The 21466-nt window shown below is 37.3% G+C and overlaps 1 protein-coding gene across 1 annotated transcript; it reads right to left on the minus strand.

Annotated features, from left to right (window-relative positions):
- Positions 1–210: 210 nt before the first annotated feature.
- zc3h7ba (zinc finger CCCH-type containing 7Ba) lies at positions 211–21193 on the minus strand. Its single transcript, XM_079880812.1, has 23 exons — positions 20772–21193; positions 19999–20074; positions 19488–19524; positions 19107–19304; positions 16347–16505; positions 15035–15115; positions 14841–14897; positions 14664–14703; positions 12327–12502; positions 11994–12240; positions 10459–10517; positions 10049–10142; positions 9646–9807; positions 9356–9561; positions 8304–8404; positions 8000–8181; positions 6283–6338; positions 4866–5104; positions 4668–4773; positions 3413–3521; positions 1766–1893; positions 1519–1691; positions 211–888 (listed from the first exon to the last, which is right to left on the minus strand). The coding sequence occupies exons 2-23, from the start codon at positions 20055–20057 to the stop codon at positions 708–710; spliced, it is 2850 nt and encodes a 949-aa protein (XP_079736938.1). The 5' UTR covers positions 20058–20074; positions 20772–21193; the 3' UTR covers positions 211–707.
- Between the last annotated feature and the right edge of the window lie 273 nt (positions 21194–21466).

Consider the following 21466-nt stretch of genomic DNA (forward strand, 5'->3'; position numbering starts at 1 on the left):
AATACAATTTTACCTCACAAACCATAATCACTAACTTTTAATTATCTTGTGCTTGTAACACTCACTTTTCCTGCACATGAATAATACATTTTAAACTATATTCGAAACACATGACAAGATTTCCGATAAATAATAATGACCCATTTCCTTTGATTCACATCAATTACGAACATGAAAAATTGGGTTCAGAAAAGAGAACATGAGAAGACATACATTCCATTCATTTATTCAAATAAAAACAGATACTAAAACAATTCAACATAATTCATAAAATAATGTTTAACATAATACAAAGGTCAAAATGTTTACCGCTTAATTTTCTTGTGTAAACAGTGAATTAACGTAAGAAGAAAACAAACTTACAAAAATAACACTTCTGTGCTCATCTTATTGAAGTCCTGGACAAATCCTGCATGCAGATCAACAGCTGAAAGACAAAGTGTCCTGATCGTTGTCTAACTGATGAAACGTTTATTCAGTGTATGAACAGAATGAACATAACCAACAGCAGTTCAAAAGATCCAGATTCACTCCAGAGTCAAACTAATGTATTGAACTGCATCCAGCTGTTTCTCAGCAGAGATTCTCGACTTAAGCAACATGAAGAAAAAGATCCGTTCATTAAAACATGGGAACACTCATCAGGACCTGCAGTGACTCTCAGCTGATCAAACTCTCAGACACAGTACAAATGTGAGCTTGTTTGTTTATTTCTGAAGCAGGAAGTTGTAAATCCCAAAGTTATTGTCATCTGGGGAAATCAGCTTGTCGGCTCTGGCTTTGTCCAACGTCCAGCGCAGAAAATCCCTCCGTTTGTGCCACTCCTGAAGCTCCTCCTCGCTGTGAGCGAAGTCACAACTCATGCCATCAGCACAACCATCATCAGACCTGTCAATCAAACACCACCGCCAATGAGGACAAAGATCACTGCTAATGACAGCTGTTAAAAAAACACCTTCACTGATCAAACGACACTTGACTGAGGGGCTGTTTACACAACACCGTTTTCAACTAAAAACGTAAAACTTATTATGCGTTTTGGCTGTTCGTTTACACGACAACAGCGTTTTGGATGGAAAGTTTTGAAAACGGGTTTTAAAGTGCAAGTTTGTGAAAACGTTAAAAACGCAAATCTCTGAAGACGCTGACATCATGCACATGTGTATTACGTGTTCAGTCTATAGTGTTTCATCGCCATCTACTGGCCTGGCAGCAGAATACAGCGTTTTTAGTCGTTTTCGCAGATCCGTGTGAACGGGGATCGTTTTGACAACAGTGTCGTCTGCACGTGGGAAAACATTAAAGAAAAAACTTCTCCGTTTTAAGCATATCGTTGTTGTGTAAACGTACCATGAGTCACAATTAATATTAATTCACTATCAATATTGAATATTCAAAGTAATATTCTGTCGTTACTTTGAATAGTTTGGTTATTCAAACTAATGACAGATGAGGGGAGCTGGTTTACTCTGACCAGGATGATGTTCATTGACTTGATGAAGACTGGTGATGGTGTACCTGGGACAGATGGAGAAACAGGGTCCAGGGAAGCGATAGGACCAGGTCAGACTCTCGTCCTCTCCCTCTCCGCTGAACACCCTGAGCTTGTGTTTCTCTGAGGAGATGTGCTGCTGCCACTGCCGATCGCTGTTACTGTGTTTCCCACACAGAGGGCAGTAGAAACTGTCCTGCTACACCAACAAACACACTCCATTAGCACACGTGGAGGACAGTAAACATGAGAACGGCAAGAGTAAACACATACCATGAGTTCTGCAAAGTCTGTCGGCATGGTGATCTGCTTCTCTTCTATTGGCTGAGGCGGTGAGGTGCCATCTGACGCTCTGTTCTGATTGGACAGCCAGACGTCAAACACCTGCTGGACGTCTGTGACTGCAGCAGAGAGCATGTGAACTCAATTAAACCAATCATTCATTCAGACTATAGCCCCTTTCACACTCCAATCCCAGTAAATTACAATAAAGTTACCATAATGACTTTACCGGTAAACACTAGGAGTGTAACAATATATTATGTCACAATTTCAACAATATGTATCATAGATAGTGGCAATGTGTATTGTGGATAGTTAACCCAAAATAAAAATGAGAGAAAGAAACAAGTTTTCAGAGTTTTAGTGTCAGTACTACATTAAACAATGTTGAATACAATGTATAATAATGCAATGGGGGAATATTTTTGGGTCCTGATAATGCCAAATGTCTTAAGTTTACCAGTAAAAAGTGGCCTATATTATTTTAAATATATGTAGTCAGTGAAAGAGTGCAAACATATTGGTCTAAAATACTGTATTTTGAGCTTCAGAATCATGAATATTGTTATTCTGGTGTCTCTATTGTCCTGTGCTTTGGGTTTCCAGCACCAAGTCCAAGCCTATTCATTTACACCCACAATGTAATATCAAATTTAGCATTTTAAATCAACATTTTACCAACCTTTTATCATATGTCTTGGAATATTGCAATAATATCGTATCGTGAGTTCAGTATCGTCATATGTATCGAATCGTGACATGAGATTATCGTTCCTCCTCTAGTAAACACACAAATACGCTGTTCACACAAGCAATGCCGTTCTGGGTTTTTACTGGTAACACATCATCTCCAAAATACCAGTAAATTCTGTGATGTCAGTAATCTGAAGTGACCTTTAAACACCCTACGGTTGTATTCATCCGCCCACATGAGGAGAAGTGCTTTAGTTTCATTATCTGCTCAATTTGACAAAATGTTTTGAGGTTTGAGTGACAGACATTAAGGGGATGATCAAACAGGACATGTTTTTGCTCTTCAAAACACGAGACGTGCATAACCGTATCCAACTGCTGAGCCGCAGCGCTGATGAACGGAAAAGGCGGCTGAAAAAGCTGCGAGACATGGTGCAACGGTCAAAGACGATCATCTAGCGCATATTTACATAGAAACACGACAACAAAGCTTACTGTAAACAGCGCTGAGTAATCACATCATCTCCATAAGAACTCTGTGATTATTTAAAAACATGACTGACACCAATCAACTTTTATCAGCTATTAAAAATGGTTAAAGAGGAATATCAGAATGAAAAGTTGTGGTTCTGTTTGACTCTACATCCCAGAGGTCTATGCAAAACTTGAGGAACTATCATGGTTTAAGTGTGTTTAAATGATTGTATATTATATTTCGCACATACATCCATCATTCATACATGTTAGATCTCCTCATTCTGAACAACTTTGCAGGTAAATAAAATATTTTTATCAGAAAAACTGCAATTTGTTTTCCCCCCTAAATCAATCAGCCCTGACACTAATCCTCATCTATCACACTACACAGGACGGATAGTGTGTGACTTGAGCTTTCAGCGCATGAATACACATCAGTGTCGACTGTGTGTTTGGTTTGACGCTCACAGCCGTTGTTCTTCATGTACGTCCACAGCTCCTTCTCCTCCGGACTGTGAGCGAAAGAACAGTTCCCGATGTAATGACATTTACGCTGCTTCAGCACATGGATGCAGATCTGTGGGGAAACATTCAGTGTTAGACGCCAAGAGCTCACAGTTTCAGCAGCCTTATTAAATATAATAGATTGACTGTTAGACTTGGTATTTCACTAGTTTTCCATTAGTAATAATATGGTCCTCCATACTATGAGTTTATAACAGTAAGTTAGGACTGCCCTCGACTAGTGATTTTTCTAGTCGACTAGTAGTTGTTCATTTAAGCCATTAGTCGACTAATCGCGCATTTATATTAACAAGCCATAGATCATAATAATGCGCCACTAATTGCCTGTATAAAATACATATAGCCTAATCAGTGCACAAATTCAAACATAAAGCTTGCCACAGCGCACCGGCAAATGTAATGATTATAAATGTGTCGAGAAAAAAAAAAAAAACCCAGAATGAGACTGTCTAAACATTTGAATAATTTATTGGTAATGTTTTCTGTGTTTTGGGCTGCAGAGATGAAGTCAACGATGCTGACTCGTCATCTCCGCTGTAGTGGACAGGCATTTCAAACGGATTCGTAATCGGAGAATATTTTTCAAATAATTCAAATGTAAAAAAAATTCAAGCTTTCTATAGATATATTTCTCATGTCTGTGAGGCAAGTATACACTGAGTTTTGGTTAATTTATGTGATGCACTCAAGTTCAGACCGAATCGACTGAAAGCGCCATTATTTCACAAAAGCACAACGTTTTGTTGTTATTGTGAGTGTACAAAAATAAAAGTAGACCCTTTACAGTTTGAACTACTCTTATCTGCGCGCTCTCCACACACGCCGAATAACAGTGCACATTCGTCTAGGTTAACATTAGAGCGAGCAGACTTGTAAAGTGCTGTTACATACATGTTTCAAGTGATATATTTGAGGTCGATAAATGATAGACAAATGTTTGGATTTCATGGCATTAACGATCTGTCCGTTACAGTCTGCGTGATTTCACCACTGTTTCAAGTTTTTTTTTTTTTCCAGACTAAACGACTAATAAAATGTTGGTCGACTAAGCCTCTTCAAGTCGACTAACGGTAAGTCGATTATTAGGGGTCAGCCCTCGTACAAGTATATCATGTAGAGAACAGTACAGAGTCCAGCAGGTCAACTAACCTCATCTCATCTGTTCATCAAACAGAGTAAAGGAGTTGTTTTCACTCACGTCGTATTGTTGAGGAAAGGTCTTGGCATAGGGCACAGGTCGCACTGAGACCCACTTCTTCCTCTCGTGAGACTTGACCAGTAAAACCCTCCTGTCTTTGGTCCAGCTGAAGAGAGACAGACAGAGGATGAGAGTGAGACACGGCTGGTGTGTGTGTTTAGATGTGGCGTCTCTCTGTGTGTGTGTGTCCATCTGCACCTGTGTCGGGCTTTAGCGGTGCAGTACTTCAGCGCTCGGTCCGGTTCGCTGACCAGCCCGTCTCTCCAGCACTGACCGCACACGAACTTCAGCATCAGCTCCAGCTCGTGACCTTTGCCCTCAGCTGCGTCACCACTTCCTGTTCCCTGCACCTTCCCATTCGTTTGCTCTGCTCTGATTGGACTTTTTGATTTGGCAGCAGTGATTTTGTTTGGTGATCGTGAAGCCACAATCACAGGCTGATGAAGAGAGACAGAAAGAGTTGATCACTACATGCATTATGACACAGTCTAAGTACTAATTAGTGCTGTTTACTAAGTCATGACTAGAACTTGTTCACAGAGATCAAACCTCTAACACTAAGCATTTCAAGGATAATTCACCTAAAATAAAATAAAACAAGACTCACGCCATACATGAGCAACGTGAAAAGTCACTAAATAATTTTCACTAAATAATAAATCACATGTCATTTATTCTCTGTCGCTAAACCCAATCATCTGCCTCCAGAAGAGTTGGAAGACCAACTAAATTTAATAAATTACCATTTATCATTGTTTCCTTACCCTGGTGCTCTTCTAAAGTTGTATGACCTTCTTTTGCGGAGCACAAATGGAGAAATTTTACAAAATGTTTTTCTCGCAGTTATTAAATAATGGTATGTTTTATTGGCATTTAAGCATCATTACAGGTATTAAAGGTGCATTGTGTAATATTTAGGAGGATCTGTTGACAGAAATGCTATATCATATACATAACTATGTTTTCAGTGCTGTATAAAGCCCCTACATAATGAACCGTTATGTTTTTATTACCTTAGAATGAGCCGTTTCTCTCTACACACACCGCGGGTCCGCTTACATGACATGTTTCTACAGTGGCCCTGAACAGTGGCCGTGTTTCATCACTATATTGTTCTTCATGCATTGAAGCTAGCTAAAGTCAGCGAATAAAACACTGACACAATGATGAACAATTAACAATAATATTTGCAATAACATATCGTTTTACTGAATAATTAAGTAAACCTAATTTGTTAGTTTATCATTGTAAAGAAACCTCATTGCTGAACTGGCTACTCTCTGCTGTCTCAGACGACATCACTTCCACTTCACAACCTCACCACTAGATGCCGCTAAACATTACACACTGCACCTTTAAGGAAAATTGTCATAAAAACACTGAATTATTTAGTTGTTACAATGAAACATCAATATTAAAAGACCAAAAATAAAATAGAGCAACATTTTAAAAGCACAAATTACTAATCTAAATTAAAATCTAATAAACATGTTTTGAGAAGAACATTTCCTCATACAACTTTAGAACAGCACCAGGCTGAATAAATAATGATAATTATTGAATAAATTTTTTAGAGATTACATTAACGTTATGTAATAATTGAGAAGAGACTCACACGCTGTTTGTTCCAGTGTTTCTTGGACTCCTGCACGATCTCTTCATGGCTGATTCCTAAACACAGAGAGATGAAGTTTGGTGAGTTTATCTGATGTAATGCAGCACCTCAAACATAAAACATCCATTTAAACAGTCATTTATTCTGAACTACTTGGGCTGGTTTACAGCTGGTATTGAGATCCGAATCACAATTGTTCAGCAGCAAATACAGGTATACAAGTGCTGCAAAACATTTCATGAACGGGTCAATGAAAAAAGACTGTATAATTGTGATATATGCATTTTCTTTTCTATTATTACATACATAACTGATGTCTTAATTGTCATTATTATAAGTATTATTGTCATAGTACTATTTATTTTGATAAAGTATTAATTTGTCTGTATTTTTTTAAGATATTTCCATTCTCTTGTAAACAAATTTTGAATTCATAGCAATAAAAAAATTGCCAGAAAAAAAGAGATGAAACACAATCCTGTCAATCATTATTGTGCAAAAACTCGTTTTTAAACTCTCAAAGAAAAGACCAATATCAAACATCACAGCACACTGTGTTGAAAATGATGAATGAATAAATGCAGATCATGTTTATAATATTTTAGATTGGTAATTTGTATATTTAAACTTTGGCTCTAAAATGATTTTCTATTTTAAATTGTTGGTCTATTTAGTATTTATGTTTCATTGTAACAGTAAAATAATTCAGTTTTTTTATCAATTGTAATAATGCTGGAAAGTCAATAAAACATAAAACAATAAAACAATTGAGTATATACAGATACTTGACTAAAATAATGTTTTTTGTCCCACTTCAAATGTCACGTTTGTGCATTTTTTAACTTTTTTTGTGCCATGTTATTTTTTTATGTCGCATGTCAATAACAGGTGTGTAAATGTAGTGAGTGTGTATGCGTGAGATCTCCAGTATGTGTCTGTGTAACAGTCTCTAATGTGTGGGTGTATGTGAGATCTCCAGTGTGTGTGTGTGTGTGTGTGTACCAGAGTCTCTAATCTGTGTCTGTGTGTGTGAGAGATCTCCGGTATGTGTTTGTGTACCAGAGTCTCTAATGCGAGTGTGTGTGTGTATGTGTGTGTGTGTGTGTGTGTGTGTGTGTGTGTGTGTGTGTGTGTGTGTGTGTGTGTGTGTGTGTGTGTGTGTGTGAGATCTCCAGTATGTGTCTGTGTAACAGTCTCTAATGTGTGGGTGTATGTGAGATCTCCAGTGTGTGTGTGTGTGTGTGTGTGTGTGTGTGTGTGTACCAGAGTCTCTAATCTGTGTCTGTGTGTGTGAGAGATCTCCGGTATGTGTTTGTGTACCAGAGTCACTAATGCGAGTGTGTGTGTGTATGTGTGTGTGTGTGTGTGTGTGTGTGTGTGTGTGTGTGTGTGTGTGTGTGTATATGAGATCTCCAGTGAGTATGTGTGTGTTTGTGTGTATGAGATCTCCAGTGAGTGTGTGTATGTGTGTGTGTATGAGATCCCCAGTATGTGTTTGTGTACTAGAGTCTCTAATGTGTGTGTGCGCGTGTGTGTGTGTGTGTGTGTGTGTGTGTGTGTGTGTGTGTGTGTGTGTGTGAGATCTCCTGTATGTGTTTGTGTACTAGAGTCTCTAATGTGTGTGTGTGTGTGTGTGTGTGTGTGTGTGTGTGTGTGTGTGTGTGTGTGTGTGTGTGTGTGTGTGTGTGTGTGTGTGAGTGTGTGTGTGTGTGTGTACCCGAGTCTCTCTGCAGGATCCAGATCTGCAGTTCGATGAGCGAGTGAGCGAAGCAGCAGCCGTCCTCCCTCTTACAGCCCAGACTGAGCTCATGACGACACACGTCAAACTGACAGTGAGGACTCAGCGCTCGGATCTTACTGTAACTCACAGCGCTGCTCTTCACCACGTGAACCAAACACCTGACAGACAGAGACACACACACTCAGAGATGCTTTATCTATAATATATACACATGGATGGATGGATGGAACAATAATGAAACCAATAGATGGATGGATGGATGGATGTTGTTCTCACGTACTTCTTCTTGTCGAACTGATGTTGTGTTTGTAGATTGGCACACACGGCTGGATTCTCCTTCCAGCGTCTGCTGATCATTCTGGGTTTACAGTCAAAACAGGCCTGATGAAGGACAGCATCACAACAGAGACGCACACAGAGAAGCGTTAGCCATTAGGAACACACGACTCAACATCCACAGCACTGATCCAGGTCATTATTTACACTTTAGTTTTGCCTAAATAAATATTTATCTGTGTAAAATGATGTCACTTACCTGATACAAAGTGTAAGTGCTCTAGAAAAAGCTGTTTTGTCCTACATAAGGCTCAGTGCTAATTTCATTAAAGTGGTCATTAACAATGTTTTTTTTTTTTTTTGTCAATGATAATATGAAAATCACAATACTTAAATGCATTAGTTAAAACATGATGTTGACCAAATATGACAAGCAAAACATGGCAAAATATTATTAATGAACAAACAATTTTTTTGGAAGAACATCTAGAATCAAAAAGAATGTTTGTAATAATCCAATCATAGTCAATAATTTTATTATATCTTATTTCAATCTCATTAAGTTTTAACAAAACAATATGTTTGTGTTGATACACATTTAAATGACGATTTAATTAATATATAAAGGTTTTGAATATATAGTTTTATTTTGCACTTTCTTCAAACAAATGTTTTCATTGACTAAAATTAGATGCAATTTTAGCTTTTGTTAGTTTAAAACTGACTAATATTAATGAATATGACAAGAACTGTTTGACTAAATTTAAAGGACAAAAACTATAGCTAAATAAATCCTATTTTTATTTTTAACACATTTAAAATATATATATATTTTTTTATTCTTAGCTTTTATTGTTATTTTTTATTTCTTATGCATCTCTCATGATTACCTAATGAATTTTTTTTTTTTTTTTATCCTTGTAGTGTAAAGCACTCACTTTATATCAGTAACACCCCATTATAAGACTCTTTCAACTGAGGAATAAATCCATCAGTAAAAATCTCAAGCCTGGTATCAAATCGTTAATTTTCATCACAAATTGTGTGTGTTGTTACCTCACAGAGGAACATGAACATGCCCGTGTGTGTGTTCAGGAGTGTGATGACGCTGAGTGCTTGTCTCTCATTGGTTCCATGTGGATTGAAGAGCAGCTCTCGGACCAGTAAGCCCCGCCTCTCCTGCGTCCACACGTCAATCTCTTCTTGACAATATGCAAACGTACAGCCCTCACCGTACTTACACACCTGACTCTCCAACACCTCTAAACACACACACACACATAGGGAGGATTTAACTACATTAATTACTAGTACTAGTTAATTAAATCCCTGGACATGTGACGCACCTCTGCAGAGCACGAAGGCGGCCTGGAAGTTGTTGCGAGTTGGGCGGGGCCGGATTCGCCTCCAGGGTGAGTTAGCTCCGCCCCTTCGCCGGCACAGCAGAAGATCCTTCTGACAGCTGTGGTTCACATCAGACCTGAACTCAAAATCCAGCACACCTGGACCTGAGAGAGACACACAGACCCGGTGAGTTAAAGCCAGAGAACGCGAGTTACGTAATCAGATTACTTTCAAGTAACAAGCAAAGTAGCATTACTTTTAAAATAACAGAATATCACATTCATTAACAGAACATGAATATCATATCCAATATGAGATGGATGGATAGATAGATAAGAAACAGATGGATGGATAGATGAAAAACAGATGGATAGATAGATAGATAGATAGATAGATGTGAATCACCTGTAGAAGTGAAGCAGCTGCTGCAGGCTTGAGCAAATTCATGTGTTTGCTCCAGTGGGTTCTTGGATAGACAGGAAAGTGTGGAGCCGTTCCTCTGTAACACACACACACACACACACACACACACACACACACACACACACACACACACACACACACACACACACACACACACACACACACACACACACACACACACACACACACACACACACACACACACACACACACACACACACACACACACACACACACACACACACACACACACACACACACACACACACACACACACACACACACACACACACACACACACACACACACACACACACACAAACTCTCTCTCAGGTTAAACAGAGATGCTCTAATGCGTTCATATCATCAGCAGTCAGAAGCGTCACGCTCACCATATGAGAAGAGTTCGTCAGTTTGACCGACGGCAGAAAACTACGACAGACTTTCCCACCTGACAGAGAAATAAACACAGCAGAATTAATTAATTTGTTCCCAGTCTCTGAAAATCTGGATATAAGAGGAAATTTGATAAGTGTTATTTCTAGAGATTAATCAAATCTTAAAAAGTCATATGAATAATTTTTCTAAGTCTCTCAAGTTCAAGATTTCATATCAAGTAGATAATGCTGAAGAATATAACGATCACAAATGCAAATTCATTGGTGAAAAAAAACATTAAGTTCTTGAAACTTTGGCAATCTCAAAATGTAATTATTTTAATTTTTTTTGCATTAACTTTGGTAAACTATTTTTAAACTACTATCGATGGTCCCTTTAACACATTCTGTTGACTATAAGTGACGTTGCACCAACATGTGTACTAACTCTCATTAGAGTATTAGTAGTATTAGTTGTAAAGTTACTTATAGTCAGTAGAATGTCTGTTGGAGAACCATCACAATAGTCAAGTCAACTTCATCTATATGGCGCTTTTAACAATATAGATTGTTTCAAAGCAGCTTTACAGTGATAATAGGAAATTACAGTAACAGAGATTGTTTTGGCTTTACAGCAGCTCTAGAAGAAAGTTATTGTCCAGCTAAAGTTAGTTTTGATTGACTGATTCACTTCTGTTGCAAATAACTATGAAACGAAGAGTTAGCAGATATTAAGCAGACAGTCTCCTAATACTCTAATGAGAGTTAGTTGACATGTAGTTGCAATGTTACTTTGAAGGGGCTTTCGCACCAGAGGAACCTTTTCATAGTTCCTAGAACTATTGGCGGAAGTTCCCGGATTTTGGCGTGATCAGGAACTAGGAATGATTTTAGTATCTCCTTTTGGAGGAACTACTTTACTCCTACTTCAGAGTCGCTCTAAACCAGCGCTATAGGAACTATCCGTGATGTTAGTGTTCGCTGATTGGCTGACGAAACGAAACACCAGCACCCGCCACTTTTAAAAAGGCTGTGAAAACACAGATTATAATCTATATATTTATTCCAGAAACCAACTCTACGAACAAAGAAAACAGTGATAGATGGACCTCTTAACCTTTACGCTGAGGAGAAAATCCAACAAGACTTTGAGGGGACCGAGTGAAACATGATTATGTATTTCTGCTCAGCAACACTGGACATCAACCACAGGGCATACACTAATAACTTTCATTACTGTCTACTTTCTATGTATAACAGTTCTATCTAGTAAAGTATTAAACATGACTGTTAGACAGATCGTAAACTAATGAACACAGAGAATGCGAGCACTGGCGTTTTCAGCGCTGTCAAAATAAAGGTCAGAACAACAAGCGTGCGAATGCAACCAGCAAAACGTTCCTACGGGAACCATTAGTTCTCGGGGAACCATTCTGATGGCTAGATCCTATAACTATCCGGTGCAAAAGCCCCTTTAGTCAACAAAGTGCTGAAAAGGGGCCATCAAAATAAAGTATAAATGTCTAGTAGGTAATACAGTAATCATGGACCTGGCAGACTGAATTCAGACAGCGAGTCGAGCACGTCTCCTCCCACCACCAGAGGGCGCTGCAGGGAAACAGCGTCTGTGGACGGACAGATGGAGTCTAATGCGTCCAGGGTGGAGCAGGAGTTCATCTCAGGTTTAGTGAAAGAGTCCAGAGAGTTCAACTGACTCCCGACGGAGGAGAAGAACGCGGGAGGAAGACGAGGAGACGGAGACGAGAAACACACCAGGCCAGTGGGAACGACTCCACTCTGAGTGCCAAACAGGAAAGATTCAACTGGTAACTATAAGCTGTATCACAAACACACGGTTTCATATTCATATTCAGTGCCCTCACCTGCGGTGTGTCTTCCTCTTTGGACATGCAGTCCAGCAGACGGTCCAGCTCGTCTCCCATCAGGTCGTTGTCCTCCAGCGACTGAGACACGGGCACCGACAGGCCCAGGGCCTCATGGGAGTCGCTCACGGGGACCGGGGCCGGTAACACAGGAGACGGCCATTCAGACGAACCCGCTGTCAAGAGGAGACGACAATACTGAACACACACACGATCAACAGCAGAGTTTAACAGAAACACTTGCGTACTTAACGATCCAACATATATTGTATACTTTAGACCAGTGTTGGGCGTAACTTGAGTTACATAATCAGATTACTTTTTCAAGTAACTAATAAAGTAACGCATTACTCTTTCAATTTACAACAAAATATCTATGCTACTTTTTCAAATAAGTAACTAGTTACTTGTTCACATTTATTGACTGACAGCTCTCCTGTCCCCATGTTGAGAGAAATAGTGTGTGCGATGTGTGTAAGCATGATGGTTATTGTAGTTCTAGACTAAATGTGAACATGCATTTACTCATCTCACGCGCACGGAAACATTCAGTAATACTCAAATTGAATAAAAACAGTCAAATGCAATCTCAGAATTATAGGCAAAAATTTTTGAATTAACTATATTCAATTACACAAATACACTTTATGTATTTAATCTCACTTTATTAACCAAAGTCTGACCTTCAATGATCTAATTCAACCATACTAAGCAAAAATGACTGAGATTTAGAAATAAGAGAGTTGAACTTCCTTCCTTCTGTACCCTATTCTTCTTTAATCCAGAATTGCAGAAGCTGAGAGGTTTGTTTGAGCGGCGCCCTGTACTGTACATGCGTAAATATGCATTTCCTTCTGCCTGAGGCTTATTCACTTTCCTGTTGATGTGAAAGGGTCTTAATATTTGGCATAAATAGATTTAGAAAAATAGAAGAAGAAAAAAAGAAACCAGCAAGCCCAGCCAGTAACCCAAAAGTGATGTAACATATTACTTTTCATAAAAAGTAACTAAGTAATGCAAATAGTTACTTTTTTGGGGAGTAACGCAATATTGTAATGCATTATTTTAAAAGTAACTTTTCTCAACACTGCTTGAGACATTATGATTGACATACTTTCTATTACACTATGTATTGAGATTTTTATTTTTTTATTATTATTATTATTTATACTCTTTTTTTACGTTGTTTAATTATCACTATTTATTTTTTTATTGGGTGGGGGAACAATATTTTTTAATTTCATCTATTCTCCTGTATCCTATTCAATAAACAGATTTTAAAAAAGAAACACTTATATACTGTACACTACGTACTATACTTCTTTTGTATAAAAATGGCATGTGGAACTGTATGCAGCATGTTTGTCTCTATCATTATTTCAGAAATAAATTATGTTGTATTTTTATTTACATTTTGTGTAATAGCACCTTAACTTTTTGCAGTCAGATAAAAATATGGGTCAAGATTTTGTGTGCTTATAAGATGTTTATGGAAAAACATATTTTTGAAATAAGTCTCTTCTGTTTATCAAGACTGCATTTATTTGATCAAAAATACAGTAAAAACAGTAATAATGTGAAATATTATTACAATTTAAAATAAGTGTTTTCTGTGTGAATATATGTTAAAATGTAATGTATCCCTGTGATCAAAGCTGAATTTTCAGCATCATTACTCCAGTCTTCAGTGTCACATGATGCTTCAGAAATCATTCTAATATGATGATTTGATGCTCAAGAAACTAGAACCGCTTTTAACATTTATAATGGTAAGAAATCCTATCATCAATGTTGAAAACAGTTGTGCTGCTTCATATTTTTGTGGAAACTGATGCATTTTACTATTTCAGGATTCTTTGATAAAGATGAAGTTCAAAAAGAAAATCTTTAGTAACATTACAAATGTCTTTACTTTAGATCAATTTAATGTGTCCTTGCTGAATAAAAGTACTAATTTCTGATTTTCTTTTGGAACTGTAGTATGCATTTACACATCATTTATTAACATAAGTTTACCCTAGTAAACATAAACAAACATTAAACAATAACTCTATCGAATCTGTTAGTCCTAATCTAACACCATTGTTAGTTAATGTTAGCTATTGCAAGTTAACCAGTGAGATCTTATGCTTTTTGGCAGACGCTTTTAACCAAAGCGACTCGCATTGCCTTCAAAGTATTTCATCAGCTCATGCTTTCTCTGGGGATTGAGCCAAAGACCTTGGTGTATCTAGCGCTGCTCTTCACTATCTGAGCTACAGGAAAACATGCTGCACTCCCTGCATTTCACACAGAGTGTCATGATATTCTGAACATAATAAATGTGTCTTTAAGTACCTGCAGAGTCAGCCACTTTCTCCAGCTCAACCGACGATGTCTGCAAACAAACACAAAACACAGGAGAGAGGGAGAATGTCTTAATCTACTCAGCTGAGCTGCAACGCACAGATCAAAATTCATGCACTGCTGATTAGAGTTTAACATGTTGATTTTGTTTTTTGAATGAAGTCCTGCCTCATCTAAAGGTGGAGATACGAGCCCGTCGTCCTCAAATCCTGACGCTTTCCCACTCTGAGACAGAATAATAAAGAGAAAATATTATGCAAATAAATCTGTCCGATAATATGATTATCTTCATGAAGGATTTCTTTGTTGCACTGAAACATAACGTTTGAAAACGTGTCATGCAGGGAATTCTGGGTACTCACCTGAGAACTGACGTACGCTTTTCTGTTTTTCAGGCCAAGACTGGCTGCGATTTCCTGGGACAAATTACTGACCGTCTGATCCTGAGAAAGACACCGAAAACGTCACTGAAAACCCTGACAAGAACACTAACTAATGCGCAGCTAAACACTGAAAATGCTCCAGAAGATTAAGTTCATTTATCTGTTTATTAGACACATATCCCAGAGATTTACAATCATTCCTGATTTTCGTTATAAATAATGTTATAAGTAATTTTCTTAATATACATATTTAATAAATAATATTCCCAGTTATGCCAGTTAACCGTTTATTTCAGTTCAATTTCTTAAATATTTGTCATTCTGAAATTGCTGAATATTTTTGAATCCTATGTATTTATTTCTACTGTGTATTAATTTAGTCTAACTGAAATGTTTTTAATTATTGTGCTGCTTTAAATGTCACATTTATACATTTAGATAAACTCTATGAAAAGGGGTTGAGTAATATAGATTACAAAATAAAGAAATACACAAATATAATAACTTTGGGCATTTTAGTGATATTGAATAGTATGAAATGGTTTAAGTGTGTTTTATTTCCCATTGGAAAACATAAACTGGACTAAAAGTATAAAATACAGTAAAATTTAGTTGAATAATTGTACAAAATTAAAATGGTAAATAATATTGCATATTAAATAATATTACAAATGTAAAAAAATAATACTACTTTTTCACTAAATTACTTAACAGAAGAGATTGAATCACGTTTATTTAGCACCAATATATCAACACACATTAATGAGCAGCAACAGTTACGCCAGTTAACCATTTACTTAAGTTTAATTTCATAAACACAAATAATTTTGAAATTGCTAAACATTTTACTGTTTTTTTTTTTCCATTCACTGTGTATTAATTGTGTCTATTTATTCTAGTTTAAATGATTTAAATGAGTCTTAAAATGGGACATACAGCTTTAAATGTCACATTTATATATTTAGTTTAATTTATACAAATACTAATAAGGGTTGAGCTGTATAGATTAAAAATAAACCAATAAATATAATAATATTTGTCCTTTTAGAGATTATTGAATAGTGTGAAATGGCTTAATTTAGTTTTTTTCCCCATTGGATAAATAAAAATACATATTTGCAAAGTATAAAATACAGTAAAAATCTAGATAAAATAACTGTACATAATAATTACAATTTTAAATACTATTACATATTTAAAATAATTTTAAATACTATTAGTTGTACACTAAATTCCTTTAAAATACACATTAATGAGCAGCAACGTTTCCCTATATATTGATGCCGTTTACCTGCGGTGAGGCCAGCAGACACGCAGCGCTGCAGTCATACGCCTCTCTCAGTTTCCCAGACTCCTTCAGACACACGGCTTTACGGTATAACGCTTTAGCGCTGTCTTTACACACCTCCAGCGCGCGCTCGCAGTCCTTGACCCCGCTGTCAAACTCACCCTGAAAGAGAAAATACAACACACTTATACACTCATTGGTGATCAGTGCGTGACCGATATATTAGAATTTTTTCTATTTGGCCGATAAGTGTCGGAAGCTGGCTTTTATTTTGACAGCATGTGCGTGAGCTCCCATTCTCCGTCTTCACTAGTTTACTGTCCGTTTTATAATTAGACAGAACTGATAAACAAAGAAGGTGAATGGCATTTAAAACTAAGTATTTTAGCGTTTACCTTTATATTTTTAAAAATAGAAATACACACACTATAATACTTTCTCATTTACTGTCGGCATTCAGAAAATATGAATTTATATAATTTAAAGTTACACTACAAAGGTACACCATATAACTTTTGGCTTTTTTAGTGGTTAAAAACCCCCGAACTGCACGCATTTTGCAGAAGAACATTGTTTTGGTTGTGCTTTTGTAATATGCAATATGCTTTTTAACCAGTTTAGAAAGATCTCAAGCTGACTAGCTAAAGACTTTACTGTAGCTTTACCATCTTTGAAAAGCCAAGCTTATGTTGATTCTTGTTTTATTACGAGCTCTGTCTCGTTCTCTTTTCGCCTCTGTTCGACCTATTTTTTTAAACCGTTGATTCTCCGGAGGTTGGAGATTTATCGGCTCCATGTCGACCTTTCTCTCTCGTTGTGACGACTAATCTTACACGCGTCAAAGTAACTGAATCAACTTTTCTCTATTTACCAATAAGACACGAGACACGCATGGGCGAGTGAAGCATGTACACTTTTTCCCGCGAAAACAATCCCGACAGGTCTAAAATATAAACACTTATAATAGACTTACCATAGTGAATCAGTGTAAGAATGTAAGCAGGAATTATGATGTATTGACTCATTTACATTTTGTTAAACTTTTTTTAAACATAATTCCACGAACCTCACAAATCCAGCTGTTAGTTTTTCTGAAGAGTGGCAGAGCAAGACACATTTGATTAATTGGATCTAGTGTTGACATAGATTTCACAATTCGGTTTGACCGAGTTGGTCAAGTACCCACTTAACTACAAAGACTCTCACAGTAGGTACATTAATATAACAGGCTAAAATTAAAATGGAGCACAAACAGCCCGCTAAAGATGAGTGGGAGGATTTTGACCACATCTAGAAGTCCTCAATCTGTCTGGTTCTTACAGTGTCCCTCGTCTGGCAGTCTGTTGAAGGCCTCAGTCAGTTCACACACATCTAGCTGGAGTTAGAGAGGGATCTGTGACCTTGGGAAATGCTCAATCCGCTCTTTTTCCTGCTATCATACCGTCCTTGCTCCTTATCCATGTCTGGAGATATCCTCGCCTGGTTCCTTTAACATTCCTTGCTTCCCAGCGCATGACTTATTGACGCTAATGTATTCCTGCCGTCGAGTTTATATACACTAGCTGAACAATAAACCTCTGAAAAAGCTTGAACACTGAACTCTTGTCTGTGCTTTTAATGTCTTCCCATGGCGAGAGGCAACAGAGAATACTGAGGCGAAAGGGCTGAACCTTTATAGATTATACGACAAATAAAAATACCCTTCGAAGCACACAGACTTACTAGATTAATGAGAGCTTTAACAGTTTCTTTATTTGTGAGAATTAAGAATCAAGAAGTTGCTATGAACTATAAACCACTTATTTTAAAGATTTAATTTTTATTCTGATTTTTTTTAATGTTGATTTATTTTTTAATGTTGATCTTATTTAGTAAGTTTGCGATATATTCATTTTAATGCAATTGTTATGCATGTTTTATTTACTATCTTTAAATTAAAAAGTGTGTCAAGTCAAGACATCAAAAAAAAACATTTGTCATCAATATTTTCTAGTAGTAATCAATATTTTCATTATGCAACATAAAATATGAAACATCCAACAGGAACTTTACAGCTAAAACTGCAGAAATCAGGATCGAATCGGAGTCTAGAGACCCTGGCATCTATTTTTATGCAAATTTTGGGATACTGCATTAAAAAAAACTGAAGGAAAACATAAAAATGTGCATACATTAAAAAAATGCACGTGAAAAAAACTTTTGAGGTGGATAATTTTTTTTACCGATGAGACGGCGTGCAAAAACTATGAAAAAAAAATATTGTGACTTTACCTCAACAAATCATGTGATCATAAAAATGTGACTACATAATAGCAGAGCAATCATAACTGGACAAACCAGCAGAGCGATGTCATCGAACAGCATTACAAATGTTAGTTCAGTCTTTCTAAAATGCCTAAGCCAAAGTCTGTCATCAAAATAATTGGGTTTAATTTCCTCCCAGAAGTGTCTCACATGATTGCGTTCTCAAACACCAGCATCCGAACGCAAGAGAACATGACAGCGTTCACTGCATTTCGTCTGCCGCTCTGAGACGCAACTCATTTATAATATAGGAAAAAAGAGCCACAGTTTCTTCCCCGATTGCAGCAACTTTAATTAGCCTATTGTTACAGATATTCTGCACCAATTTCCCAGGAAGTGACGATTTTGTTCTCTTGAACACAGGATGGAAACGTAAATTTGTAAAATGTTTTATGCAATATTCCAACTTTGCGCCCAAGTCAAGTTCACACTTTTGTCTGCAAACACAGGTACACTCACCATGTTCTGATGTGCGGCCGCGCGGTTGATGTACAGACTCTCCAGCAGGGCGTCGGGAACGTGAAGCGCCTCGGCCTTAGCGTAAAGAGACACGTTTACGCCCTCGCTGAAATGACCCCGCGCCTGAGTCCACTCGCCCTCTCGAAACGCGGCATTGCCCTCGTCCAAGAGATCACACACCAGCTGAACCACAAAGCCCTGCAACAGGGATAGAAGAAACAAACAAATGCTCATTATGAATCTTTTTAACATTCGTTTTGAGCTATAATAACAGTACCAGCATGCTAAATGTCTGAGTGAGTTTACTCAGCTAAACTATAGTGAAATATTGCGAATGTGTCTTCATTCAGATTAGCATTTGTGTGCAGAATATCCTCCAACCTCATAGCCTGCAGGGTCCGGATAAGGCAGAGAACATCTGTAGACACGGATAAAAACAGTCACTCAAAATGATAAGAGTAATAGTGGAGAATGACAGAGTACTGTAGATCAGTGCTTCTCGACTGGCTTGTTTCACACAATCCGCACATGTTGACATCTGTCGCATTTGACCAGATAACGTGTGAATTGGTGCCAAAACACTTTGATTGGATGCCAACACAATCTACTATCAAAACAAAGCGAAAACTCATTTTTGGCCCACGACCAGCCAGTTGAGAAGCACTAAAAGTGTTCGCTGATAGAATAGAGTTGAAGAAGTTTCTTCACTGCATTAAAACAAGCACAATCTAATGAAACATGCTTCAGAGATAAAGCATTTTGACAAAAACAACGTGTTGGTGAATCTTCTTTCTCCTGGCCTAATCGGCAACGGATATGAACAATCTGGTCTGAGAATAATAGAGCGATCTAGTATTTATTTCCCGCTGCAGGGTTTGATAGTTTGTCGTACTTGATGAAGCTCAGCGCTCTCTGAATCTCCTCTCTGCGCTTCTGCCGCTCAGCGCTCATGTTTGACCATCACAAGCCTGAAAAACAAACAAAAGCATGTGTAAAAGTTCATGTTTACCATCTGTTCAACAAATGCCTTCAATGTAAAAGCGCAATGTAAAAATCCTGTTTGATTTTTTTACAGAAAAAACTGGTAGCTGTGAATTAAATAATCTGTAAAAATACAGTGAAAATGTAAACACTTACAGAATCTGTAAAGTTTACAATTTAAAACTGTCATTACCTAAAAAAGTGACATATTAAAAGAGTTATACGATATTTGTCCATTTTTACTTAACTTTATATTAGTTTTCCCCCATTCATTACATAGTCAGAGAACTTACTGTTAACCAATTAACCATTTGTAGTGTTTTACAAATAAAGTTAACCATTTCTTTACGTGTTTATTCACCCGTTTATACGCCAAATATCAAAGCCTGAAGGAGGTGACAATACTTTTAAATTATTACAGTCTAAAACTATTATAGCATGAACTACATGCTCAGATCCTACTCAAAACCGCTAGTGTATTGGAAGAAGAGTGGACATATGAAACACGCCCAAGAGAACTTCCTCCCAGTTTCTGCAAAAACGAAACGGAAGCAGCTAGAAATAAACATTCAAAACGAGGACCCAATAACACACAAAGTCAGCCACCAAACAGCAAATATAACGTCCGAATACAGTCATATCACAATAACTCAAAAACTTTCCAGATGACTCAACTAAACTCACCTGTGTCTGGAGAAAATCAAGACCAAACGCGCTTTCTTCTGAGCTTCGCGCGTGTCTAGTTAGTGGTTCGTCTCTAAAACATTAGAGGAATGACTGACAGATTATGAATTGATCAATTTCAAGACATTTTCCAGACGTATCATGTGTCGACAACACTGCACTGTGAACTCGACAAATGTTTCCAGTTAATAACCGCTTCCCATGAGACGCACGCGACGGTTCCGCCAGGAGGCACGACTCCGCGTTCAAATCGCACTCTGAACGTGTTGATATTAATATTATTCATTATTAATAACGTTTATACTGTGAAAATATTAATTTTTAGAGTCGCTAACATCTATACAAATGGAAACACGCTATTGTAAACACTATAAAGTAAAATTCAAATAACCCATTTCCAGGAATCAACGACATCTGTGATTGGTCCATCCCGAACAGCGCTGATAAAAGTAACACTTTTCATGTTACAGTGACTTTACGATATAACGGAGGTCTCTGGACACTTATAAACTTTAATCGACAAATAATTATAAACATTTACAATCCTAAATTATTTTATAGAAAAAAAAACTGCTAGCATACACTGACCTGTTCTTTACTAACATACACAAACATAACTGCTGCTAGTTTTTGTTTTTAGAGATTTTTTTAGATTAGAGAGACCATGAATTCCCTCCCAGCATTTCAGTATCTCT

This window comes from Squalius cephalus (genome assembly GCF_949319135.1).
Source record: "Squalius cephalus genome assembly, chromosome: 1".
In the NCBI taxonomy this organism is placed as follows: domain Eukaryota; kingdom Metazoa; phylum Chordata; class Actinopteri; order Cypriniformes; family Leuciscidae; genus Squalius; species Squalius cephalus.